Raw genomic sequence first — 27,748 nt, 5'->3', positions numbered from 1 at the left:
AGGGACTTCAACTTTTCCCTCTCAGAGATAGACAAATTTACCATAAAATAAATAAGAAAGATTTTAAGGAAATATCACTTCAAAATTATATTAGTTGCAAAATGATTTTTAAATTGGTGTTTCCACAGCCCCTTATTAACATAATTTTTGTTGAATTGTGGTCTGAAAAGAGTACATTTAATATTTCTGCTTTTCTGTATTTGGTTGTAAGATTTTTATGCCCTAGCACATGGAGTTTTTGTGAAGATACCATGTATGGAAAAGATATTCCCCTTCTCCTTCAATATAACTAATAGGAAAGAAAATATGTTTTGCATGGCATCACATATGTAACATGGATATTGTTTGCCTTCTCAAGGATGGAGATGGGGTTAGAGGGAACTCAGTTTTTAAAAATGAATGTTAAAAAAATTAACTTTTTGTACTCTTTGAACCTGAAAAATACTATTAAATAGGTGTGTTAGATTCTAATTTTAGAAAAAGTCAAACTAGTATTGTACTGTGTTTATGAAGAGAAGCTGTATTATTCAATTCCATACTTAATTGAGTATTTACTAGGATTTTAGGAAAGAAGTCCAGTCTTTGGTGATTTTAAAAAGGTTAGTTTTGTTGTTTTTCCTGAATTGCCTCAAAGTTGAACTAAGATGATACAAACTAACTTGCATAAACTGTCACACAATATGAAGGTTTTTCTTCACATAATGTCTTGTTGGTTTACTTGTACACAATAGCATGGCTGTCAGGTGACAGATCAAGTGAATGTTGAGACAGAGGCTGCTCTGTTTTGGTTGAAAAAAACCCAACAGTTCTTGGGTATTGTGGAAATACTTCTAAACTTTCTACTTCCTAGTAGAAGTTAGATGTTTCCCTACTGGAAAAAATATCAGTTTGAAAGTTATTTGTTGAGAAGTCACATAGGCTTTATAGATCTTCCAATTTTTTTCCTGGTCAAAAAATAAATAGACTTACTATTGCTATTATTTCCCCTGCTTTCAAAGTCAGACATATAGGAAAAGCAGTTTATGCTCATTGCCTCAGTTTCCCATCTCTCAGTTCTCAACCTAGTGCAGTCACTTCTAAATCCCATTACTGTTTCCCTCTAAAATTATAAATGAATTACTTCTCTTAAAAGTAAAAAAAAAAAAAATTGGAGGAGGGATGTAAGAATGAATACAAAAGAGGGAAAAAGGGAATTCAGCAGAACTAACCCATTGGCTGTATATATGTATTCATTGTTCTGTATTTATCATCTCCTACCTCTGTCAAGAAGGGGAAGGGATTGCATTTTCTTATTCCTTTCTTTAGGGACAAGCACTGCTGATCTGATGGATTTCCCCCACCTCCCTCCCAACTAGTTTTTATTCTTCTTGATTTTTCTTCAGCTTTTGACATTGTTGATCATTTCATCCTTTTAGCTACTGTTACCCTTCAGACTTCATGGCATTGCTGCCCCTTTGTTTTCCTCCTACCTTTCAGCTTGCTCTTTCTCAAGCTCCTTTGCTAGGTCATATTCAGTGTTCTGCCTCTAATCTGTCCCAGGGTTTCATCCTGGGGCCTTTTTTCTTCTACATCCACTCTTTGTAATTCATTAGTGCTCATAAATTCAGGTGTCATCTCTATTCAGATAACTCCCCAAACTGTATATCTAGCTTTAATCTCTTGTATCTGTGGAACCATCCTTTCAACACCTTTCTCTTCCAGATTCCCATATCTAATCAGTTGCCAAAACTTGTCATTTCTACTTCCACAATATATTGGGGTGCTGTCACATCTCTATTCACATAGATAATCTGTCTCTAATTCAGACCATCATTATCTTTCATGGACTTTTGGAATAGTCCCATATTATGTCTTTCTCTTTTCAGTTTTTTTATTCATTTTCTATTAAACTGTCAAAGTCAACTCCCTGGACTACTTGCCGTTTGTTGCCTGAACACAGGTGCCATCTTTGGCCCCTGTGCCTTTCTCTGTACAGGCTGTCATATGTCTGCAATGCTTTCTTTCCATACCTTTTATAATCAGTTACTTATTTTTTTTAAACCCTTACCTTCTGTCTTAGAAATAATACTGTGTATTGGTTTCAAGGCAGAATGAGTGGTTAGGGCTAGGCAGTGGGGTTTAAGGAATGGTCTGGGGTCAAATTTGAACATCTCTAGGCTTGGCTCACAATCCACTGAGTACTTAGCTGCCCTCTAGAATCATTTCTTTAGTTTAATTTTTTAAAATCCCAGGTACCAACTCTGTAGGATGCCTTTTCTGAACTAGTTATATTATCTCCTTCATTTTATCTTATATTTATCTGTGTAAATATTGTATGATCCTCTGCAGGATCCTCTATTTGAAGTTAGAACCTATTTATCAATTTGCCTTTGTTTCCCTAGTATCTACCATGATGCCTAGTCTCAAATCTTTTCGTAATTGCATTTTATTTTGAAGTAGAGGGGAAGGTGGTGGTGAGGGCCAAAGACTATTTGGTGAAGTGAAGTTCCATACGATTTTTTTTTTTTTTTGCTTCTTTGCCTTTGTGTAATTCAAAAATTCTTTTAAAAGAACTGTTACTTAAAAAAAAATTATTTAGAATATTTTTCTATGGTTACATATTTTCCCCAACCCTCTTCCTTCTGGAGCTGACAAGCAATTGCACTGGGTTATACATGTATCATTGTTCAAAATCCATTTCCATGTTATTCATATTTGCAGTAGAGTGATCTTTTAACAACAAAACCCCAATCATACCCTCATCTAACCATGTGACAGATCATCTGTTTTTTGTCTGCATTTCTGTTCCTACAGTTATTTCTATGGATGTGAATAGCGTTCTTTCTCATAAGTTCCTCTGAATTGTCTTGGACATTGCATTGCTGCTAGTAGAAAAGACTATTACATTCGATTGTGCCATAATATATCATTCTCGGTGTACAATGTCCTCCTGGTTCTGCTCTTTTCAGTCTGCTTCAATTACTGGAGGTCTTTCCAGAAGAACCATTACTTTCAATCTCAGAATTGATAGAGTAATAAGAACTAGGCAGTTAGGGTTAAATGACTTGTCCAGGGTCACACAGCTAGGAAGTGGCTGAGACTATATTTGAACTCAGGTCCTCCTGACTCCAGGCCTGGTGTTCTATCTATGGTGTTACCTAACTGCCCCAGAAGATTACCTTTTAGTGGGATACAGAATGTTTTTGTTGTTGTTCAGTTGTGTCAGATTCTTTGTGATTCAATGGACCATATTTTCTGTGGGATTTTCTTGGCAAAGATCCTAGATTGGTTTGCCATTTCCTTCTCAAGTGGATAAAGTAAACTGAGGCTGTGACTTAACCCAGGATCACAAAGCTAGTCAATGTCTGAGGCTACATGTGAATTCAGGTCTCACTGACCCCAAGCCTAGCACTCTACTGAGTTCTCTAGCTGCTGTTCTCCTCAGAATATTTTTGAATGAACAAAAGCTGGATAAACTTGAAGGTTTAGCCCTTCAACAAAATGGAAATTATATAGGTTGAGCTAATTCTTTTTTCTAGCCATATCTTACAGATTCAAACTCCTTAAATGTAGTGTAGGAATGTAGGGATGGTCTGGTTTTCTAGGGTTAGTTGAAAGAAGGGAATTTTGAGATAAGCCCTGGGAAAGGATTCTTGGTAAGAAAGAAATTGTGGGTCTACAACTGAAAATAACTGAACTTCACTTCTTTCTTGGATTTAGACCAAGCTGGAGGGAGGTTTTGTCTCTCTGCCTACAATTCCCATCAAACTGAAGGAGGGTTTTTCTTCTGAGAGATTCTCCCTGGAGGGTCAGGATTTCATGGAAAAGTCCTTGGCATCCAGGTAGAGGATTTGCTTGGAGGAAACCAATTTCCCTGAGTCCAGTTTTCATCTGGTAGTGGTCCAATTGCCAGAATTCCTATTGGTTAAGGTAATCCAAAGCTTTCCATTTATAACGTTGGTTACTTAATACAGCAGCCAAACCCAGGGTTTTCCCCTTTCTTTCTTATTAATTATTGGTAGTAAGTTTAGATTAAGTCAGATAGTACTGGGGGGCATTTCTTAGATAGAACGGGGAGCTGTAAGCAGGGCCTTAAGGCTCTCCTTAAGCAGGAGACTTAGAAGTTGGGTGGAGTTAGTTTGAATAGTGCTAGGGTTCTACCTACCCGTTTCCTTTATTTCCTTTTTTGTTTAATAAACTAAGATAAAGGGTTTGGTGCTTAATTGGCCCTGAGGAGTTCCTAGGTAGATTGTAACATCTAACATCCCCCTAGGACTCTTCCACATTACATTAGGGCCAAGCAAATTACATATGTAATAGTTGAGAATGACCTTTTTTGGTAAGAAAAGAAAAATAACAGTTAGCTTCTGATTGACTTGTTTGCTTAGGCTTGCTTTTTTTTATCTTGCCTTTTTGCTTTAAATGTAAGTTTTAATTTTTAATTTTTTAAATTAAAAAATTTTTAATTTTAATTTTGAATATTTTCCCATAGTTACATGTTTCATTGAATGTAAGTTTCTAAAACATCAATGGAATCAATTTTCCTTAAAGCCACTGACTTACAAAACTTTAATTTGAGGACAGTATGTAGATCAAAGGGAAAGTTAGTTTGTTTTTTTAACAGCAAAATAGAAAATGGTCAACTCACTTTTTAAATTAATAAGATAATAAAACTTTAATAGATACAACAAATCCTAAAATCAGGACTCAGAAAGTACAGGAGAATGGATAATTTTCTTAAGTAATTATTCTGGTCACTCCTGGGTGTTTAGGTTGATATTCTTTGGCTTGACTTGTTAGCAGTTCCCCTTTTTCCTTGAATATTTGTTTAATCTTTACATCTCCAAGTTGCTTATATTCTTAAAACAGAAACTCCTGACAGACTCAGCTCTCCTTATGGATAGAAATTGCCTATTTTGGTGGTTTCAGCAACATGGGCTTGGAACTACATGACTGGTTATATTTATGGTATTATTAAATTGCAGTTATTAGAGCTCTCATAGATCATATAGGCATCGGTAATCTTGGGTCCTGTTTATAACTTACTCTCAAAGTAGTTATCTAGCCCCTACATGAGTACTTGCAGTGACAGGAATCCATTATCTTCTTTGCTCCAACTTATCCCCTTTTGGCAGTTCACTTTTGGACCCTCTTTTTTTCTTAGTCAAAATCTGCTATCCTACATCTATCTACCTTACCTTGTCTTCCACTTGACAGTACTTTATATATTCAAAGACTTCTATCTCATCTCTATCTTTTCTTCTCTAGATCAGACATTTGTAATTCCTTCATCTTATCCTTGAATGGTATAGTTTCAAATGTACTTATGCTTCTTGTCTTATACCTTTTCTAGCTTGTCAGGGTTCTAGTATCCAGAATCATAGATTTTACATTGTGTCAGTGTTCTCTTTTAAAGTTGTTTTTCTGAAGGGGCAGCTGGGTAGCTCAGTGGATTGAGAGCCAGGCCTAGAGATAGGAGATCCTAGGTTCATATCTGGCCTCAGACACTTCCCAGCTGTGTGACCCTAGGCAAGTCATTTAACCCCCATTGCCTAACCCTTACCACTCTTCTGCCTTGGAACCAGTACACAGTATTGATTCCAAGATGGAAGGTAAGGGTTAAAAAAAATTGATTTTCTTTATAATGTTAAGATGCTGAGTTGTTCTTCTGCTTACACTTATTTCACTCTGCATATCTCAATGTAGGTCTCCTTAGTTTTCTCAGAAACTGTCCTATGTCTTCATTTCTTATGGTGCAAGTCCATTATCTTCATATTCCATAACTTCATTTATTTGCTCCACCTGAAAGAACTACTGTAAATATTTTTGCACATAATGGTCCTTTTCCTTTTCCTTGATCTTTTTGGGGTAAATAGACCTAGAAGTGGTGTTGCTAGGTCAAAGAGTATGCACGGTTAGTAACTTTTTGGGGCTTTCCAGAATTGCTGAATTAACCATACATAACTTATGCTAATTTTTCCTGCAGCCTCTCCAGTAGTACATTTTCCTTGTTTCTTATTTTTGCCAATGTAATGGATGTATAAGAGGGTTGTTTAGGGGATGGGACGAGATGGTTCAGATAGGGCCAGTATCAGACAATTAATGGGTTTGGGAAGGCCAGCAGGCAGAGACAACTCTGTAACAGGGATGGATGTTGTATTTATTATAACAGGGAAAGGTTAGATGGGAAGTTTGGATAAGTCTAACACTAAATCAACTACCTAACCCCTCTTCCCCCAGATATAAATGTCTCTGTCACTAAGAATCTTCAAAGAGTTTTGAGCTACACTGATTCTTACCTAACTGTCTAAAGATCCCAGTCCCTAAACTAGCTAAGCCAGCACTAAACCAACCCTCCTTGGATGATAATAGAGGTAGTGGTCTGTGGCAAACTTAACAGGGCCCAGGGAAAGATCTTGGATCTAAAAGGACCCCAGACCCCAGACCTTACAGACAGGATCACACCAGGAAACTCAGTAGATCACAGCAAGCAGCAGGAAAGCAGGTAGGATGGGAAATCAAGGCAGTACAGGGTAGTATCAGTCACCAAGGAAAAGCAGCCAATTCCTCCAGGTCAAACCAGAGAGAGAACTAGCTCAACCTTAGTTAACTGAACCCAGTTTTCCCATTCTAGAATCTCCTTGTTAGTCTCATGCCTCTGCCCTCTGCAAATGTCCACAAACCCTCCCTTCCTTACAACAGATGTGAGGCAGAAAAGAGTTGTTTTAATGATCATTTCTCTGATGTTTGGATTTCTTCTTTTGAAACTGTTGATATCTTTTGACCATTTATCGGTTGGGAAATGGAAGAAGTTTTCATTATGTTAAGGAAAGATACATTGTAGGTATTTAATCAATGTTTATTGATTGATTTAAATTGTTCTTAGAGGTTAATTTAATTAATTATGAATATTCTTCAGTGACTTCCTGTGGATTTCCAAGATCCTATTGAAAAATAGTGATTTTAATTATTTTTTATTTTTTATTTATCCACCACTCACCTACCCTTTACTTGCTCACACATTTATTTATTTATTTTCCGTTTATTTGTTTAATTTCTTTGATTTTTTTCTTACAGATGATATTAACAGTGTTCCTGAGCAACAATGAACAGATTTTAACAGAAGTTCCAATCACACCTGAAACAACATGTCGAGATGTTGTGGAATTTTGCAAAGAACCTGGAGAAGGGAGCTGTCATTTGGCAGAAGTTTGGAGGGGAAATGGTATGTAGGATATTTTTAATTTATTTTAAAAATTATTTGTAAAAATTAATTTTTTTCTTACCCATATCTGTTAACCAGGGGGATAAATCATTGTAACAAATAAGCACAGCCAAAAAAAATAGATTCCCACATTGATCATATGCAGAATTCTGTGTAGTAGTTGATCATGTATATAGTACTTGATATATACAGGCAGAATTCTTCAACATTGATCATCTGGAATCATGGTTGGGTATTCCATTAATAATCAGAGTTCTTAAGTTTTTCAGAATGGTTTGTTTTTGTGATTTTGGTGTTAATAATTGTTTTCCTGGTCCTGCTCACTTTACTCTTTATCAGTTCAAACAATTCTTTTCTAGGTTTTCTCTGAAATTGCCTCTTTTCATTTTTTTCAGCTATTCCTCAAATTATGGGTATTCTTTGCAATTCTTTATACCACAAAAAGAACTGCTATAAACATTTGTGTACATCTTTTCCTCCTTTGATTTCTTTGGGATATATACTTAGTAGTCGTATTGCTAGGTTAGGGCACAGAGTTCCAAATTGCCTTCCAGAATTTCTAGACATAGGTCTGTATTGACAGTATACCAGTATTTGTTTTCCCCTAGTCTAACCAACATTTGCCATTTTCCTTTTTATTAATTTTGCCAGTTTTATGAGTGTTAAATGAGATCTTACAGTTATCTTAAAATGAGCATTTCCATATTAGTGATTGGAATAGTTTTTGATTTCTTTCTTTGATAACTGTCAGACCTGTTAAGTGTGGGTATTCCCCCAAGGCTCTTGTCTTGGCCTTCTTCTTTTGTACTGTTTCTCTTGATAATTTTGAGTATTTTTATATTTTTGTAAATATTTATTTTACTTTAGTTACTGATTTTATTGGTAAATAATTGAGCATAATAATTAATAATATCCTTTATTTCTCTCTAGTTTGTTGTGAATTCCCTATTTTATCTTCAATAATGGTAATTTTGTTTTCTTCTTTAGTCAGATTTGGTAATGGTTTATTTTGCTATTCTTGTTGAATCCAATTCATACTTTTATTTATTAATTCAAGTTTTGTTTTTGTTTTTTGCTTTCAGTCTTTTTTGATGATGTCTTTGATTTTCAGAGTTTCTATTTTGGTAGTTAATTGGGAGTTTTAATTTCTTGATTTTCTCATTTATTTAGGTGTATGCCCACTTTGTTGATCTGTTCTTTCTTTCGTTGATGAAAGATAAACATTTTCCCCTATGAATTATTTTGTTTTTATCACAGATATTTTTTATTATTGTCATTACTTTTAATAAAATTATCTGTTGTTTCTGTAATTTGTTTTTTGACACCCTCTTTTTTCCCCAGTTCTTTAGGAATATTCTGCTGAGCGGTACCATAAACAATGAATTCATTTTAGCACAGAATTCCATATCATTTAAATACTCAAAACAATAGCATAGTGAGACACAGGGACAAATAGACAGGTAAGCTATCAGTGTGGGGAACTTCAATATGCCACTTTCTAAGCAAAACAAAATCACCAAAAAATAAACAAGTAAGAAGTAAATGAATAGAATTTTAGAAAAGTGTTATTGACAAGATTGCGTATGCATACCATATAGTATGGTATACATGGCACCTTTGCAAATGTTGACTTTTTATTAGTCTAGTATTCGTATAATTTTTATTAGTCTAGTATTAGTATAATCTAGTATTAGAACTAAAATCCTCATAAATTCTTTATAGAAAGCAGTGAATTAATACATTTAATAAAAGATCTTTAAATAAAGGGTTAAAAATTAACTGTGATATAAGAATGAATAAATGTTTTATTTAATGTTTATTAAAATTTAAAAATATCTCCACTAAAGGCCTGCTTAACTCCCTGAAGGCTATTTTAGTTGGCATATGTAAGCTGAGAGGCTTCAAATACGGATTTGGAAGAGATGTACAGAGTATCTTATCACCAACAGGTTGGTTACTAGGTAATGAATGTTTTGGCAATAGCAGTTTATGAGAATGACCTAATATGGAGGATCTGTAACCTCTACTGGTGCAGAGAGTCCATCCTTAAATTGTTGGAATTATAGGCCTTTAAACTATTAAAGTAAGTACTGGCCAAAAGGATAGCAGTATACTAATGAAAAATGGGGTGGAAATGACAGTTGTTATCTGGAGTCAGAAGTGAGGTATTATTGCAGTCTTATTTTGTGGTGAACTCTTGGCAAAATTTTAAAAATATACTTTTCTTTTCACCTTAATATAATGGAACTTAGGACAAAAAGCTTTGAAAATACTTTAGATTTCACATATAAATTAGAATAAACTAGAATTGTTATGGGGAATGTTCATAGGATTAAAGACTTATATGGTTTTAAAGTTTTTTCTTCCCTTTTTTTTTTTTTTTTGTTAACTTTAGGCCTTTTTAACACTTGAATGAGTATATAAGTTCTCATTTTATTAGGCCAATCCATTCAGCAAATGATTATGCTATTCGCTGGATGCAAATTAGTAATCCAAGCCCTCAATTTTTTAATCTTTCTTTTTTCCTTCAGGGAAAAGTTTTTAGTGAATTTCTTTGCATATTTGGGAAATTGGTTATTGGCGTTAATTTTAATAAAATGTATTGCACCTTAAAGATGAAAAATTTTTTTCCAATTAATTTCACCTTAAGCACCTTCCAAGCTGCAGAAAGTGATGGTGTAGTTGGAAATTTAGGGTTAATTTAAATGATTAGACCAAGTTGAAGGGAGAGGTCAGAGTAGTATGAGCCAGAAACCTATCCTAGGGATTTAGAACAATACTCAATTTTATTTTTAAATACTTAAAATTCAGATTGATGTAAAACTCAAGCTAAAGACCCCTCCAATTATTATTTTTGGTTTGTGAGCACAAATGCTTTTGGTAGAAAACAAATGCATTGATGAGTACTTTTTGAAAACATAAATTGGCTAAGAAATGATTTATTTTCTATAGTTCAATAGACATAATATAGGGGCTTAATATACTTGACTGATTCAACTTGTTATAAATATAGACTACTTAAATGTTTTTATGTTGTTTTAGGTAGTGTGCTGTAGAAAGCTTTCTAAAATGAGTATCAGGACACCTGGGTACTAATCCTTACCCTATCTCTGATTAGCTTTGTAACTTTGGGCAAATAATTATTACCTCTCTGAGGCTCAATTTCTTCTATAAAATGAAGATGTTAGTCTAGGCTAGTGTTTTCCAAACTAATTTAGCCTCAGAATAGTTTGATTTTTTTTTAAGTCTTTATTACCAAACATAACTAAAATTATACAGCAGCTACAGTATTTTTATAAAATTTGACAATTAATATTTTAGATGGAAAATATTGCTGACATCACCTTTCTCACAGAATCACTCTCTACAATATGTGGAGCATCAGGATTTTGTAGAACATTATTTTTGAGATGATGTGTATTCTAGTTGCTATTTTTGGCTTCTTCTAGCCTTGGCACTCTGTGATATACATAGTTTATGAGTCTGAGATATGTTTCATGTTTGTGGGAATGCAAGATAAAGGTAGCAAAATAACTCTTTAGTATCTAGGACAGTGATAGCAGTCCTGTGGCATAGGTACCATAGATGGCATTCTCTCTGTGGGCACTCAGCCACCCCCCAAACCTGTACCCCCAGTTTGTTACTAGAAAGGCAGGAGGTGCTCCCCTCCTCCTCTCCACCATGGCTGATGTCATTTTTTCACATCATCTGCCCCTCTGCCTAGCAGTCCAATGGGAGTGCACAGGGGGTAAAGCTTTTAGGTGGCAGAGCTGGAGGGGAGGCAGAGAGCTTGGGCCACTCCCTTCCCTCTCTCTATACTCACTGAGGTCATTCCTCACTTCACCTACCCCTCCTCCCAGCAGCCTAATGGAAGCACTTCCTCTCTTCCTTGTGTGGGCAGGACCCAGAACTCCATTTCTAAAAGGTTTGCCATCACTGTTCTAGGATCATCTTTTGAATCATAGGAGCATACGTTTAAGCTGGAAGGGACATCAGAGGTCACTTAGTCTGGCTCCTTTATTTTTATAGAGAAGGAAACTGAGTTTAGCTCTATCAGCCTAAATATAATGAACTGACTTTAGTATGATGAATAGGAGATTTTATGAGAGGCACTTGGGAATGGAGACTGACTGAGGGGAACAACAGATTCAAGTCTTCCATCTTATTGCCCTCTGGTTCTTGAGCAGATAAGTTGGTTAACAAACAGTTGTCAAACACTATGCCAGGTACTGTGTTAAGAGCTCAGGTTACAATGAAAGGCAAAAGATGGTCTCTTCTCTCAAAGAACTTATATTCTGATGATAGAGAGAAAATGCAATAACTTGTACAATGTAATAACTTGTAAGTTTCTTACAAAAAGTGGGATTTTAGCTGAGATTTGAAGGAAGCCAGGAAAGTCAGGAGGCAAAGCTGAGGAAGAGAGTGTTCTGGGCTTGGGAGGGAGTCAATGAAAGTTGGGAGATCAATTGTTCAGTGAGAGGAATAGCAGAGGCCATCATTGAATGCATTAATGATGATAGTGGGCTTTTGTTTCCTGACTGTTTTTTTTTTCTTTTATGATGGGCCTGTATATAATGCAGTGATATCCCTAGGTATTTTATAAAGTTAGTGCTTTAGGATCGTATATAGTCAAAATTAATTTCTGAGCATCTGGTTTCCAAGGTCAACAGCTTGTAAGAGGAACAGTACTGCTAAGAGAAATGAGTGTGATTTTAAGAGCTGGCTTAGTTAGGATGATTGGGGAAGGGTGGGTGGTTATTCTTCTATTTCACTCACACCCAGGGGTAAATAGATACTGAGTAGAATGGCAAGGTGACCACAATATTTAAATTATTATTTCCTTATGATTTTTGCATGTATTTGAATCCCTGTGTGTTAATTGTGACTTCATGTAATATGTGGACAAAACTCTTCACTTCTTGAGGCCTCGTTTATCTCATTTAGAAGGCTCATTCAGTTCTGATCTCAGCTAGCTTTGTGACATGGGCTTCTGCCTCCCTCATTTTTCATAAAGTGGCTATTATGATTATTACAGCAATATTTAAAAAAATAAAAATCACAAATGGCAATGAAAAAGAAGCAGGATGATCGTAAGCAGGCTGCAACATATAACCAATGAGGAGTTCTAAAGAAGAACAGGAGTAAAAGATGTCATTAATGCATAAAATACACCCCTTTTATAGTTTGTAAATTTTGATGATTGAAAGGGCCAGAAACAAAGACGTGAACCTTAATGTACAAAAAAAAAATCACTAAGAAATCAGCTTCCTGATCCAGGGACCTTACTGAGGTAGCTAAGATAGCATTAGTGCCTTGTTTTCCTGCTGTTTATTTATTGACTTTGGAGTTGATAGCTGGGAACCCTGAACTCCAGAACTGTTTTGTGATTATCGAAGTTATAAGATACCTGTTTATTGCAGAGATGAGAATTTAGTAATATCCTGGACAGTCATTAATAAGCTAGAGTGAAATTTCTCACTGAGAAAACCTGGCCCTAAATTGTGAATGGTTGTTATAATAATATCTCTCTATTCTGTCACCAGCTTTCTGGAAGGCCTTTGAGATCTAGTCTGCAGAACTGGAGAAGCTTCTGCAAATCCCAGAAATTCTGTTCTTTCTGAAAGTGTGTGGCACTACCCAAGTAGAGGAGTAGCCCAGTCCAACAGTAGAATAGACTTGTAGAAGAGACTTTACATGGACTTTATACCCATTAGTAAACCTTTATGAGAATGGTCACTTTGTGGACATTCCTTTTTTTTTTTTTTTAACTTAAAAAAATTTTTTTTCAATTATCTGTAGAAACAATTCTTGACAATTGTGACATTTTGCAATTCAGGTTCTCTCATCTCCTTCTTGAGGTGATAGTCTGATACGGATAATACCAGTGCTATCAGAGCATATTTCCACATTCTTCTTGCCATGAAAAAAGACACATCACATTTTCATTAAAAAACTCATGAAAGAAAGTGGAATATGGCATGCTTTAATCTGCAATCAGATTTCAACAGTTCCTTCTTTGGCTGTGGATAGTATTTTTTATCATGAATCCCTTGGGTTTATCTTGGAACCTTGCTTTACTGATAATAATTTAGTCCTTCACAGTTCACAATTATATACTAATACTGTTAATGTATACTTTGTTTTCTTGGTTCTGCTCACTTCCCTTTGCATCAATTCATATGTCTTTCCAGACGGTCTATAGTCATATTAAAAGAAATGCTCCTATTTGTCATTTTTTATGATGCAGTAGTATTCCATTATAGCCATATACTACAACTTGTTCATCTATTCCCCATAGTTTCCATTGCTACTACAAAAAGAGCTGCTAAAAATATTTTTGTGAAATAATTAGGTCCTTTTTCTCTTATTTTTGATCTCTTTGGGATACAGTCCCAGTAGTGGTATTGCTGGATCAGAGTATACTTAGTTTTATAGTCCTTTGTGCATGGTTCCATATTGCTCTCTAGATCAGTTCACAGTTCCACCAACAGTATATTGGTGTTCCAATTTTCCCATATACCCTCCAACAGTTATCATTTTACTTTTTGGATATTTCAGCCAATCTGATAGATGGGAAGTGGTATCTCAGCATTGTTTTAATTTATATTTCTCTAATCAATGGTGATTTGGAGTATTTTTTTCATATGATTATAGATACAATTTCATTTGAGAAATTTCTGTTCATATTCTTTGATCATTCGTCAATTAGAGAATTCTTTTTATTTTTATGGATTTGATTTAGTTCTCTGTATACTTGAGATATGAAGCCTTTGTCAGAGACACTTGATATAAAATTTTCCCCTAGTTTGTTGTTTCCCTTCTAATACGTGGTTTTGTTTGTACAGCCCCTTTTTAATTTAAATTAAATTAATTATCCATTTTGTTTTTTATATTGTTCTCTGTCTTATTTGATTATAAATTCTTCCCATATCCATAAGTCTGACAGGTATACCATTCTGTGTTATCCAAATTTGTTTATGGCATCACCCTGAATTTCTAGAGCATGTATCAATTATGACTTTTATCTTCTTTGCATATGGTGTGTGTTGGTTGGTCCATGCCTAATTTCTGCCATACTATTTTCCAGTTTTCCCAGCATTTTTATCAAATAGTGAGTTCTTCCCTGAAAAACTTGAATCATTGGGTTTATTGAACACTAAGTTATTATGGCCATTAACTATTATATGTTGGATACCTAAACTATTCCATCAATCCACTATTCTATTTCTTAGCCAATTTGAGATTGTGTTGATGATTAGTACTTTATGATATAGTTTGATATGACTAGGCTTCCTTCCTTTACATATTTTTTTCATTAATTCCCTTGGCTTTTTATTTGGTTATTCTTTATCCCTGACCCCTTCTTTTGAGTAAATGTCTTTGTTAAAAAAGTTTAATTGAGCCATTTGGTCAGTGTGTTAATGGGAAATACACTGGTCACGGCAGGTCAAGAACTATAATGTCAGTAGAAATAGCTGCCATCTATAAAGGTAACTCTTAGAATCCTGCAAGTATTTATAGCAACTACTCTTTTTGAGGTGAGACCAACCCTGGCTGGCAGCATTTGTGTAGATTTGGGAATATAGCTCTGATTTTTTAAAAATTAATTTTTTCTGTTTTGTTTTTATACAACCTAAATTTCCTATTTTCCATGGGGCTATCATTTGTAATAAAGAAGGAAAAAAATGAAGGAAAAAAGTTCCACACATCTAATGAACTTATCAAAAAACTAATGTTACATATATATATATTCATATTCAGTATTCCATAACTGATTCCCACCTTTTCAACAAAGAAGTCTAGGGGGAATTGATATCTTCTCATATTTCTTCTTTAGGGCCAAGTTTAGTCAGTATAGTTGTCAGTATATATTCAGTCATTATAATTTTGAAGTGTTCAATTTTAATAAGAATTATATGAGAGGAAGAGAAGGGCTAGCTAGGGCCAGGGATTTCAGACAAATGGCCAGAATATTTCCCTGACTTCTCCTTTATATCAAGAAAAATTGAGGAAGGCCTCCACTACATTGGGCAGACCCCTAAACTCATGGAGGAGTCTGGACAAGGTTGACATAGGAATGGGCAGGTGTAGATGTCTGTGTCTTTGAAGGGAACTTCTGAATCATAGATCCCTAGATCCATTTGATTGTTTGAATATTTACAACTCATATTATTATCACATTTTAGATTACCTCAATCCTACTGCCCTTACAATCCTGTTTGGGAAAAATATATTAGGTCCTTTCACTAAAGGATCTTGCCAAGCTTGCTTCTTTCAGGGACTACCAGACTTCCTCATTTTACCTCCTTTCACTCCCATAAAAAGCTAAGGCACATTACACAAACTAAGCACTGTAGGACATTCCTTTAAATAGCCATGAACAAGTGTGTGTGTGTGTGTGTGTGAGAGAGAATTCATAGGTATATGCATTTGTGTGTATAAATATGAATATATTCACTTTCCTTCTCTAGTAATATAAGCTAGTTTTTAGATCCTTGATATTATTACTTAAATTTACAAGTCCTTTGTTCATAATTGCTCTTCAAATATTAAAATTGTATTGAAGCAATTTTTTTATGGTAATAGAGTTAACATGGTAAATAAAAAAACTGTTACTTGCTTTTCGAGGCTAAATTTTTATTTCATAGAGATGTCCCTATTCTTTACTGAATAAGATAGATTTTAAAGTATAGAAATGGAACCATTGAATAAGATATGGTAGCCATTGAGGCTAATGTTACAATGGATAATAGTTTACCTAATTCCACAGTCTTGCTAGCTATTTTTTTTTTTGGCCTAACAGAAGCAGAGTTTTATTTTAAAAATATTATATATGTGACATAATCGATATCCTGATGGGGGAGGGAATTTGGATATCAAGTAAAAAAAAGTAGAAAATAAATAGTAAAATTTAAAAAATAATATGAGTTTTGGAGTTGAGAACTACATATTGTTGGCTTGGGGAATTTGTGGTCTAAAGATTCCATACTTTGTTCCCACCATTATAGCCAAACTAAGATTTTTAGAGCCAAATAAATATATATGAACATGAAGGTTATACTACTTTTTGGATTATAGAGCTGGCAGAACCTCATTCCTTTCCTTTAGACTCATAGGATTTAAAGTTAAATGGAACCTTTGAGATTATATGGTCCAATGCTTTCATCTTATAGATGAGCAAATCTACATGCAAAGATAACAAATAATGCTTGCAAGACCATGTGATTTAAATATATATATATATATCTTATTTTCATACATGAGGAATATACTATATACTCCCAAATGGTTGAGAAGGAACAGTCTTTTCTTTTTTTGTCCAATTCATATTGTTGTCCTTAGCCTATTCTTTAAAAAGCAGTAAAGTACAGAAAGTATAGAAAACCTAGAGAAGTAGGGGGAGGGTTTGGCCAAGTCAATCTGTGGCATCTTGCTGATAACTTTTTTTAAACAAATAAGCTTTTTGTGCTTGGACTTTCCCTAGAAAGTATAATTTTTTCTTTCTTCTACCCTCAAGATCTAAGCTTTCTGTAATTATTTTTCTTTTAATATTCTAAGTACTCTAGCAATAATTTTCAGGTGAGGAATCCACAACTTTATCAATTGCCCTCTGTGGAATTATTTTTTTCAACCTGTCTTATTTGCCTTTGAATTTTTTCAGAGCTTGTGACCAATTCCCACTTTTTTTGGAGATTTTGCATGTGTTTGCTTGGATCTCATCATCTCCTATTGCTTTTTTTCTTTGCTCTTTTTCCCATAGAAATTTTTGAGGGTCAAGAGTTTTTGGTTTGTTTTTTTTCCTTCTTCCATTTGCTCTTTTCTCCACCAGTGGACTGGGAAATCTGCACACTGCTGGCCATTTCTGTGTTAGTTTCTGGTTCACAGGGTTTTGCCCTGGGCCTGCCTTCTACTGCCATATGAAACTCTGGACCTCACTGCCAGGGCCTGGGACTTAAGAGGGGTGGATATTCTTTTGTTGGTATAGCCCAGTGGTTCCCAAACTTTTTTGACCTACCGCCCCCTTTCCAGAAAAAATATTACTTAGCCCCCTGGGAATTGATTTTTTAAAAATTTTAATAGCAATTAAAAGGAAAGATAAATGCACCTGTGGCCATCACCACACTCCCTGGATCGCTGCAGCACCCACTACGGGGCAGTAGTGCCCACTTCGGGAATCACTGGTATAGCCTGTGACCTGGGATCACTTATGCCCTGGTTCTGAGTCTGTCACAGTAGGTGAGGGGTGGTTGGCCTGCCCTTTTCTGTTTGCAGTTTTACTTCCTGTTCCCCCTTATATCATGGAAATCAACTCTCTCTCTGCCTGCCTTTCACATTGTGTTCAGTGAGAGAATGCCCTCACTTGGCTTGCTTTGACTCCTGTCCTTTTGAGGTGCCTTTTAAAGTGTGGTTTGGAAGGATATTCAAAGTAGTTGCAGGCTTTCACTGCTACTAAGCCACCATCTTGACTCTACCCCCTGCACCATTTTGCCCCCTGCATCATATTATTAGTTTTGTATTATCTTTTGAAGTCCTGCATAGAAATATATTTCAGTGGATCTCTGATCTTGGTGATAAGTTCTCTCTTCAGTCCAGCTGATAACCAATCCATGTGATTCTTATACATGTTCTTCATAGATTCCTTATGCTTTGGGACTTCTTCTAGTTTTTCTTATATTTCTCGGAGAGTTTTCAGGTTGTTTTTTTGCTTTACTTGCCTCCTTTTTCTACCATACATTTCATGATATTCACATGCCATTTCTTGTTCATAAGTTGACATTGGAAATATATTAATTGTATCCATCATGCATAATGTGTTCATTACTCTTGGGGTTTATTCATGATTTTGGTTTCTTAGAGGTTGTGTGGTATTCTGAAATTTCCAATCATGGAGCATTACTGGGAGAACATTTATGTTCTGGCTATTGGAAAATGTTTTCTGAAACAGATCTGTGGCTCCCTATAGTTTTCTTTATTAGTTCTTTCTCATGGAAATGGATAGAGACAGTTACTTAAGATTACTTTAAATGTGAGAGAGAAGTAAAGAAGTGATAAAAAGAAATACTATTTAAAAAAGAATCTTAGCTATATTTTATTTTTGTTTAATTCTCTTACTTTTATATATTTCCTAAATTATTTCATTAATTTTTTAATTTTATGTGTGAAATTACCACTTCAACAAATATTTAAGGTTTTACTATGTATAATGTACTGTCTTTATATTTTGGACATTTGGAAATGAACCAAGACACAGTTTCTTCCCTTAAGGAACATATAATTTAATAGGAAGAATAAGACAAAATCCAAACAGAATGATGAGAGAGATTTCTTTGTAATAGGGAGATTTTTCTGCAGTGTCTTGTATCTGAGGAGAGGACTTTGAAAGAAGAGAAGGATTTAAGCAGGCAGAGATGTGTGACGATACGTTGGTATTGAGAATGGTTTGTCCAAAAGCACAGAAGTGGAGAAGAGCAGGACAAGATTGGGGAATGGCAGGTAGTTCGGATTGGTTAATGAGTAGAAATGAAAGACAAAAACAAGCATTTGTTTAGTGCCTGCTCTGTGACAGGAACTGTTCTAAGTACTTTACAAATTTTATATCATTTGATCCTCACAACAGCCTTGGGAGCTATGGGCTATATTATTGACCCCATTTTACAGTTGAGGAAACCAAGGCAGATAGAGGTGAAGTGATTTACCCACCATCACATATCTATTAAGTGTCTGAGATAGGATTTAAACTCAAACCTACCTGCTTTCGTGTCCTGTTATCCACTGTACCACCAGCTATCTATTAGAATCCATGGTCCCAACAAGTGTCCTCTTGATAAGATTTGGACATGTGGCTCAGAGCCAAATTGTGGAGGGTCTAGAATGCTACTCTAAGACATTTATTTATGGTTTATGCCTTAACCCCTGAAGAGCTACAAAAGCAAGTTGTTATGTGTTGTCTTTTCCCATTAGAGTACAAATTCCTTCAGAAAAGGCATTGCCTTGCTTAAAATACAAGTTGAAATTTTCTTCCCTCCCTCCCCCTTACCTTCTGGGACAGAAGAGCAACAAGGGCTAGGCAGTTGACAGTGAGTGACTTCCCCAGGGTCACACAGCTTGGAAGTACTTGAGGTCAGATTTTTAGCCCAGGTCTTCCTAGTTTCAGCCCTTGTTCTAGCTAGCTGCCCCTAAAATTTATTTTTTTCAATTAACAAGCAATTATTCTTCCCTCCACCCCTACTCCTGCCTCCCTTGACAACAATTGGTGGGAAACTCTTTAACACTCTTATAATAAATGTACATCCCCAAGCAAAATATCTTCCTTTGTTACCCTTATGTGAAAACAGTTATTTCATTCTGCATCAAAGTAAAACTTTTTTTCATGAGAATTATAGTGCACTTTAATACTAGTTCTCAGTAATAATTTTTTCTTTGCATTGATCAGTTCTTAAGCCTTTTCATGTTTATCTTTACAGAGTTGTTATTAATGTACTTACTTGACTCTGCATTAATTGATTCATATGTCATCCCAGTTTTCTTTGAGAATGAATAATCTATTACATTCATGTCCCATAAGTTCAGCTATTCTGAAATTGATGGGTGCACCTTAGTTTCCAGTTTTTTGCCACTACAAAAAGCATTTTTGTAACCATAGATCATTTTCTTATCTTTGATCCACTTTGAGGTATAGGCATAGAAGTGGTATCTGTCAAAGTATATACACAATTTAATGACCTTTTGGGTATTGTCCTGAGCGGCTTTCCAGAATAACTGGACCAATTTTTTTTTGTTTGTTTGTTTGTTTTTGTTATACTCATCAAATTGAGGGATAGCTTCAGAGTTGCTAATTAATTTTTTCACATAGTTGTTGGTAGCTTGGATTTTTTCTTTTAAAAACTGCTCACTCATAGGTTTCAGATTATTTTGCTTTTCTATTTATATCTCCAGTGCTTAGCAAAGTGCTTTGCACCTAGTAAGTGCTTACTAAATACTTTTTCATTCATTCATTCTTGTACATCAGGATTACTCTGGCATCTGTTGATAGACGGATTGGAGAAGAGATGAGAGACACCAATTAGATTATTATAGCAGTCTGGGCAAAACCCCTGTACTTAGAGTATTTGAAGTTTTAGTGGGTTGGGAGGATGAACTACAGAGAGATTTTCTGAGTAGAATTGATAGATCATGGGAACAATAAGGAAGTTTAGGGAAAGAGAAGAGTAAAAAATGTGTAGGTTTTGAGGTTGGAGGGACAGAGAAAATAGTGCCTCAAGAGAAGCTAGAGCAAAGGAAAACTTTCAAATTAAACATTTTGCTTATTTTTCTTTCATTCACTCCCACACCCTTGTCTTATTTCTGAAACAAATGAGGTATATTCTGTTTTATTCTAGAACGTCCTATCCCCTTTGATCATATGATGTATGAACATTTACAAAAGTGGGGACCCCGAAGAGAAGAAGTGAAATTTTTCCTTCGTCATGAGGATTCCCCAACTGAAAGCAATGAACAAGGTAGGTGTATTTAATGTTAATTTAAAAATTTATAAGTAAGGAAGGTCCAATTATTGTTCCTTTTTTTTTCTTTTCTAGAATAAGATTGATAACTAGTATGCCTATTATCCCCTTAATATCTGTCATTTTTTTTTGCAACTATAGTACTCAGTGAGGAGGAACCCAATACTTGATGAGGTACAACCCATTTCACTTTTGAGTACCTCTAATTGTTTTTTTTTCCTTGTATGTTTCAAGTTTTTTCTTACATTTTGAGGTCTGAGGAGGGGCCCCTGTACTCTCCAGTCTGCCTCACTCACCCCAGCCTGCCCTTACACTGGCAGCTCTGGATTCCTAAAGAAGGGTCACTACAGTATGGCTACACTCAAACTTTCAAAAAGTCTGTTTTAGGGGGTTATCTGTTGTGGAGAAAGCATACTATTACATTTCATTCTACCTGTTGAGGCACTGTTGATGTACTTCTATTTATACAAAGGAAGCTATTAACAATCCTGACACACTTATATTTTAGACATAACTAGTAGAAAGGCAAAAGAATTAACATCATTGGATTTGTGCATTAAAGTAAATGGAGGAATAATAAATCTGTCACAATACATACCTAAAACCTAGGCCATATTCTCCCACCAGTGAGCTCAATGTCTATGAAAGAGAATTGTCACATACTTATAGAAGCCTGGCAAGGAAATACTTCAATAGGAAAATTGATGTTCTCAAGATGACCCACAACTCTGGAATTCCGGCTTTTAATTCATTGGTCCCTTTAGAGATACCACAGGAAGCTGCCTGTTTGCTAACTGGTCCTTTTCTGATCCTCACTGTTATCCAGCTGGGCAAATCCTTTTTGCTCAAGTAGACAAAGCATTTGCAACAGGGATTTGCAAAATTGTTCTTTAAAAAGTACTGTGGGGGGCAGCTGGGTAGCTCAGTGGATTGAGAACCAGGCCTAGAGACGGGAGGTCCTAGATTCAAATCTGACCTCAGACACTTCCCAGCTGTGTGACCCTGGGCAAGTCACTTGACCCCCCCCATTGCCTACCCTTACCACTCTTCTGCCTTGGAGCCAATACAAAGATGGAAGGTAAGGGTTTAAAAAAAAAAAAAAAAAAAAAGGACTGTGACCGCTATTTCAACATAATTTGTTTCCTTTATAATTTTGTATACTTTATGCACTTAAAAACTTTATTTGGAGAAAGGGTCCAGAAGTTTTAAATTAGCTAATAGTTTCCTTGAAGATAGAGAATAGAAAATAGCAGCAAAGCTCATCTGTCTGGCTCTTTTAGGACAATACAAACATGCCCAGACAGCTGTTCACTAAGATTCTGAGCTTGAAGTAGAGAGAGAGAGCTCTCATCAAAGCAGTTGTAAAACCTATCATTTCCTCTAGGTTTTTCCTATAACCAGAGGAGGCAGTTGAGTAGCATATACTTCTTAGAAGCTCCACCTCTTTCAGATCAGTAATGAAAGGCAGTGTCTTTCTTGGTCTGATTCATTGATTTCATTGTCTAATGAATTCTAGTCTTCAGCCATTTAGGAATCTCTTAGCTCTGAAGCCTTCTGTTAGCTAACTACTGCTTCTATTAAAAAATTTTTTTTCAGTCAGTAAAAATCTCTCTTTTCCTTTCATCTTCCACTCCCCCCTTCATTGACATGGGAAGAAAAACAAATCCCCTATTATAAATATGTATAGTCAAACAAAACAGATTTCTTCATTGGTATTGATTAAAAGAAAAAAAATTTGTGCACACATATATGTATTTTCATTTTATGCTCCACTGAGTCTCACTTTTCTATGAGGAAAATGGGTAACATATTTCATCAATCATGGTTGGACATTGCACTAGAACCATCCCCTTCATTATTTTTTACAGTACAACAGTATTTCATCATATCCGTATACCACAACTCGTTCAGCCATTTTGGTTGATGGACACCTCTTGGATTCCAGTTCCTTACCACCTCAAAAAGAGCTATATATATTTTTGTACAACCTTAGTTGATTTGTTTTGCTTTGGACTACTCCCTCTCTTAATCTACCCTTCTATTCTTTCTCAACTTTCCTTCCAATTTCCTTGTTGAATAAAATGAATTTCTTTGTCCAACTCTTGTGTGTGTGTGTGTGTGTGTGTGTGTGTGTGTGTGTTTGTTCTTTGACCATTTCAGATGAGAGTGAAGTTCAAGTGTCAGTGGGCCCCCCATCCCTCATTTGTATAGATGTTTACTTGTACACTCTGATTGTGATAGAATTTTTCCTGTCCCACTCCTATTGTATTCTTATTCTCTTCCCTTTTCCCATTCTTCTTTAAAAGGCCATTAAGCAGGGGGCAGCTGGGTAGCTCAGTGGATTGAGAGCCAGGCCTAGAGACAGGAGGTCCTAGGTTCAAATCTGGCCTCAGACACTTCCCAGCTGTGTGACCCTGGGCAAGTCACTTGACCCCCATTGCCTACCCTTACCACTCTTCCACCTATAAGTCAATACACAGAAGTTAAGGGTTTAAAAAAAAAAGCCATTAAGCAGGCAGTAGATGGCTCAGTGGATTGAGAAACAGGTCTAGAGACAAGAGGTCCTAGATTCAAATCTATCCTCACATATGACCCATAATGATAGGGCTCAGAGGGGACATATGTACATCTCCCTGTTTTAGATACGGTCATTCAAAGATCATCAATAGCCTTCCCTAATCTTTGGTTTGGCTCCGGCCAAGTCAGGCCAGAGTTAGTGTGAGGGTGAAGAATCTCCAGTCTCTACCTGATCTAGCAATCTCCAGGGCTTGATCATTAACTTAGACCATTAGCAATAAGGTTCCCAAATCCTCCATCCTTTCCCTTGTTCCTAACCCCATTAATTAGAATTAAATATAGTATTTTACTACAAAGTACCTTTCCTGAGTGGTCAATATATCTAAGCGCTTGGGAAGGGGAGTTAATCATGCAATCAGATCCACACTGTCATTCAAATAGCGCACCAATAGCCCTAATCAATAATCATTCCAACCCTAGGTTGAGGACTTGTCTGGGCAACTGTTCAAAGGGGATAGCTGACAGGCTTAGTCTAGCCAAACCTGACAGGTGGGGGGAGGCATAGCCTTTCTGCCAGCAGCATCTACACAGAAGCCTGTGGGTGAGAGTGCTTTCTCTCCCACCAAATCCAATCCATATCTTTCAAGCCTATTATTATAACAATAAACAAAAGTTCTTCCTCACTCTCTCCCCTTCTCCCCCTTCCTTTAAACTATCAAACTGTTCACAAAGAAGCAGCATCACTACCCTTGGTGAAGTCAGTGGTGTCAAATCCAAATAGAAAGGGATCCCTGCAGCTGCATATTGATTAAGAAAACCACAAATTAACTGTTTATTGGATTTTTGTGTTTTTTGTTACACATTTCCCATTCCCATTTTAATGTTTCAGTAGCTTTTGCAGGTGAGTTTGGTACTCTCTTTGTGGGATGATTTGAGTGTTGGAACCTTTATATTTATGCCATAGTTCTTTTCTATGCCTTTTGCAACCAAACTGCCTACAGCCTGTGCCTTTAGTCTAGTAAGTGTGTTATACAGCCTAGTAACTTGCTTTACACACTGATTTTTAGCAGTTTTTACCAAAGTTACTTTCCTACTCTTTTCAGGCACTACTCTGTTCATCTACGAAAGAGGCAGTATCTTACATTCTTTTCCAGTTTAACTATTTTCCTTTATGCAAAAATACTTTTTCAGCCCTTTTCAGTACAAATTACTCCATATGGAAAGAGCGATCCCTTAATGGGCACTTGGGTCCATTAACTTAAATTGCTTCTTTGCAAATACCATCCACTATACTAATAATTCTTTCTAAGGGCAAGCAGAACAATTTTTAACATGACCACTCTTTAGATATTTGAAGAGGATTAGCATAACTACCTCCTCTCCCTAATCCTTTTTTTCCAAAATCCAAATCCTATTCTTAGATACTCTCTTCTTAACTAGCTGTTTACTTTTAAAGCCTACCTTTGTTTTTTGAATCTCTTTCTTTTGATGGGCAAAAGTTGATGAACTGCTACCACTATCCTTATGGTGTTAATTTTCTTGCTCTAGACTTCATCATCTTTAGAAATGCTTTGTAAGTTCCCTAGTTAAATCATCAGAAGTGAGTTGTGGTCTTACAAAGTGTTGAGAGTTTTCTGTCATGTCTTTTTCTGAAGAGCTCTTTTTCCTCTCCCTCTTAACCAATTTTTTTTTTTTTTTTTTTTAGTTTTTTTTTTTTCTAAACCCTTAACTTCTGTGTATTGACTCATAGGTGGAAGAGTGGTAAGGGTAGGCAATGGGGGTCAAGTGACTTGCCCAGGGTCACACAGCTGGGAAGTGTCTGAGGCCGGATTTGAACCTAGGACCTTCTGTCTCTAGGCCTGGCTCTCGATCCACTGAGCTACCCAGCTGCCCCTTAACCAACTTTTGTATATCAATAGCATAGTCATTTTCTTTCAGCCAAGCTTGAAGCTATGGAGTATTTTTTCTTCATATCCATTCAGTCACTAAATACTGTCAATTTTTCCAAAAAGTTTCCTTTGATATGTCTTTAATTGTGCCTAAATTTAAACAGTAGGTATTCTCTCTAACTGCCTACAGCCTATGCCTTTACTCTGGTAGTCTTTACTCATTCCACTGCCTCTTGCATACTACTTTTCAGACTACACTTTATTAAAAAATTGGTTTCATTTCTAAGCAGCCTATATTTACTTTATACCTCTTCTATTCCCATCATGTGCTAGATATTGTGGGTAACAAAAAAAAAAGGATAACATAAAATATCTATATTGAAATTGTTTACAATCTAGTTGAGGGGTATGAGAGTAATATGCATGAAACAGGAATGGTTGGATGTCAGGAGTATCTGTATATATGTGTATCACAGATTGTAAGACTTTAGAGAACATCTAATTCAAACTGTATGTACTGAAGAATCCCATTTAAAACAACCCCAAAACCTCCAGTGAGAACACATTACCTTTTTAAGTAGTATGTCCCTTGCCCCCCATACTTTCTGTCTTAGTATAAATTCTTATTTTTTTTTAATCACTTACCTTTCATCTTAGAATCAATACTGTGTATTAGTTCCAAGGCAGAAGAGCAGTAAGGGCTAGGTAATGGGAGATAGATAACTTGCCCAGGGACACACAACTAGGAACTTTTTAAGGTTAGATTTGAACCCAGGACCTCTTATTTCTAGGCCTTATCTCTCATCCACTGAACCACCTATCTGCCTTCCTTAGTATCAGTTCTAAGACAGAAGAATGGCAAGGCCTAGACAATCTGGGTTGCGAGTGGCTTGCCTAAGGTCACACAGCTGGGAAGTGTCTGAGGCCGGATTTGAACCTCCTGTCTTTAGGCCTCACTCTCAATCCACTGAGCTACCCAGCTGCCCCCCATGGATGTAGTTTTTCTGAATCTGCCTCTATTACTATAATCTTTATCTTTTCCTCTTGTTCATGAAGATAGCCTGACAATATACCTTTTCTTTAGCACAGTATCTGACTACAGTATCCCTCTAAGCTACCAATGTAGCTACTCAGCCAATAAATGGAAATGGAAATGATAACCATCTTTAATGACTTGTTTTAGATGAAGCCATGTTCACTTTAGGGATCACGGTTTCCTTTTTCAACTTTTTGTACACCATTTCCTTATTAATAGGTTCTAATATTTTGCCAGTGAATAGTGCTAGACCTGGAGCCAAGAAGACCTGATTTCAGAATTGGCCTCAGACATTATTTTTGTTGTGTGACCCTGGGCACTTAACCTCTTTCTAACTCAGTTTCCTCATCTGTAAAATGGGGATGATAGTCCTAGATTTGCTTTGAGGATAAAATGGAATAACATTCTTAAAGTACTTTGTAACCTTAAGGCATTATTTAATTGCTTATTATTTTCATTGTATTGTTATTATTGTCGGATCAAGTTCATTGATGCATAGTGTACAGAATCTGGTCTTCCTTTTATTGGCATTTAAATAAGTGGAAATTGGGTGGAAAGGCGTTCTAAGTTGATACTATACCATGGGATACACAAAGACTGGAAAAAGGAATAAGCATGATAGGTCATGGACCCTCTTGACTGGTATAAAAACATAACTATTAGAGAAAGCTGGCTGATAAGGTTAGGAAATGTGAGTGAGAGACGGGCATGGAAAGTTTTGAAAACTAGCCTCATCAACTTTCAGTTATATGGTTTTCAGCATGTCACATATAAGTTCAGAGCACTTTGGTAGCTCACTGTTTCTGCCCCATCAGTTCCAAATTCTGAATGACTAAGGCCTTTCATAATATGAATCTATTATTACAAACATAGGATGTAATCTTATTTCCCATTAATCCCATACTCCCATACAGAGTCTGGTATCCTCTTTGCCCTTTGAACACCCCCATGTTTGCTGTCTTCTGTGCTTCTATTTATATTCCTTCTCTTTGAATGCCATACTCATCTCTTATATGTAAATTCTGTCTTCCCATGCACATTGTTTGAAATCATCTCCAATTCCTCTGATCTCTCAGTTCTTTCAACTCAACAATCATATTTCTAGATTGCCTCAACTGTGTTGTAGTTCCTTGAAGACAGAGACCATATCTTATTTTCTAGCTCTGGAGTTGGTAAGCAAAGATTAGGTTGGCACTTAATAAAAGACTTTTTGGTCAGTTGAGCTTGGACAATATATTATTTTCAGTCATTTTTTTTGGTGCCTCTTTAAACAAGCTATTAATTTTCTTTTCACAATTTTCTTGCATCACTCTCCCTTTTCACAATTTTTTGTTGTTTGCTCATTCTTCCAGCCTATTTTTTGATTTTAAACTTTATGTTAAAGTTGGGCTCTGCCTACCTAGGTTGTGGAGGTACTGTGCCAAGTTTCAGCTTTTTCTTTTTGGACCCACTCCCCTCCTTTTTTTTTTTTTTTTTTTTTTTTTTTACATTTCTAAACCCTTAACTTCTGTGTATTGTCTCATAGGTGGAAGAATGGTAAGGGTGGGCAATGGGGGTCAAGTGACTTGCCCAGGGTCACACAGCTGGGAAGTGTCTGAGG

The 27,748-nt window shown here is 35.9% G+C and overlaps 1 protein-coding gene across 1 annotated transcript in view; it reads left to right on the top strand.

Annotated features, from left to right (window-relative positions):
• The window catches only part of PPP1R13B (protein phosphatase 1 regulatory subunit 13B), a 127,769-nt gene that overhangs the window by 25,946 nt on the left and 74,075 nt on the right, over nucleotides 1-27,748 (top strand). Inside the window, exons 2-3 of the mRNA XM_044664644.1 lie at nucleotides 7,057-7,204; nucleotides 20,584-20,703. Of these exons, the coding sequence (XP_044520579.1) occupies nucleotides 7,057-7,204; nucleotides 20,584-20,703 (268 nt within the window). The remainder of the gene's footprint in view (nucleotides 1-7,056; nucleotides 7,205-20,583; nucleotides 20,704-27,748) is intronic.

The sequence above is a fragment of the Gracilinanus agilis genome, chromosome 2, assembly GCF_016433145.1.
Source record: "Gracilinanus agilis isolate LMUSP501 chromosome 2, AgileGrace, whole genome shotgun sequence".
NCBI classification, from domain to species: domain Eukaryota; kingdom Metazoa; phylum Chordata; class Mammalia; order Didelphimorphia; family Didelphidae; genus Gracilinanus; species Gracilinanus agilis.
Note: the sequence above shows the minus strand (reverse complement) of the source record. Positions and strands in the feature narration are given on the sequence as shown.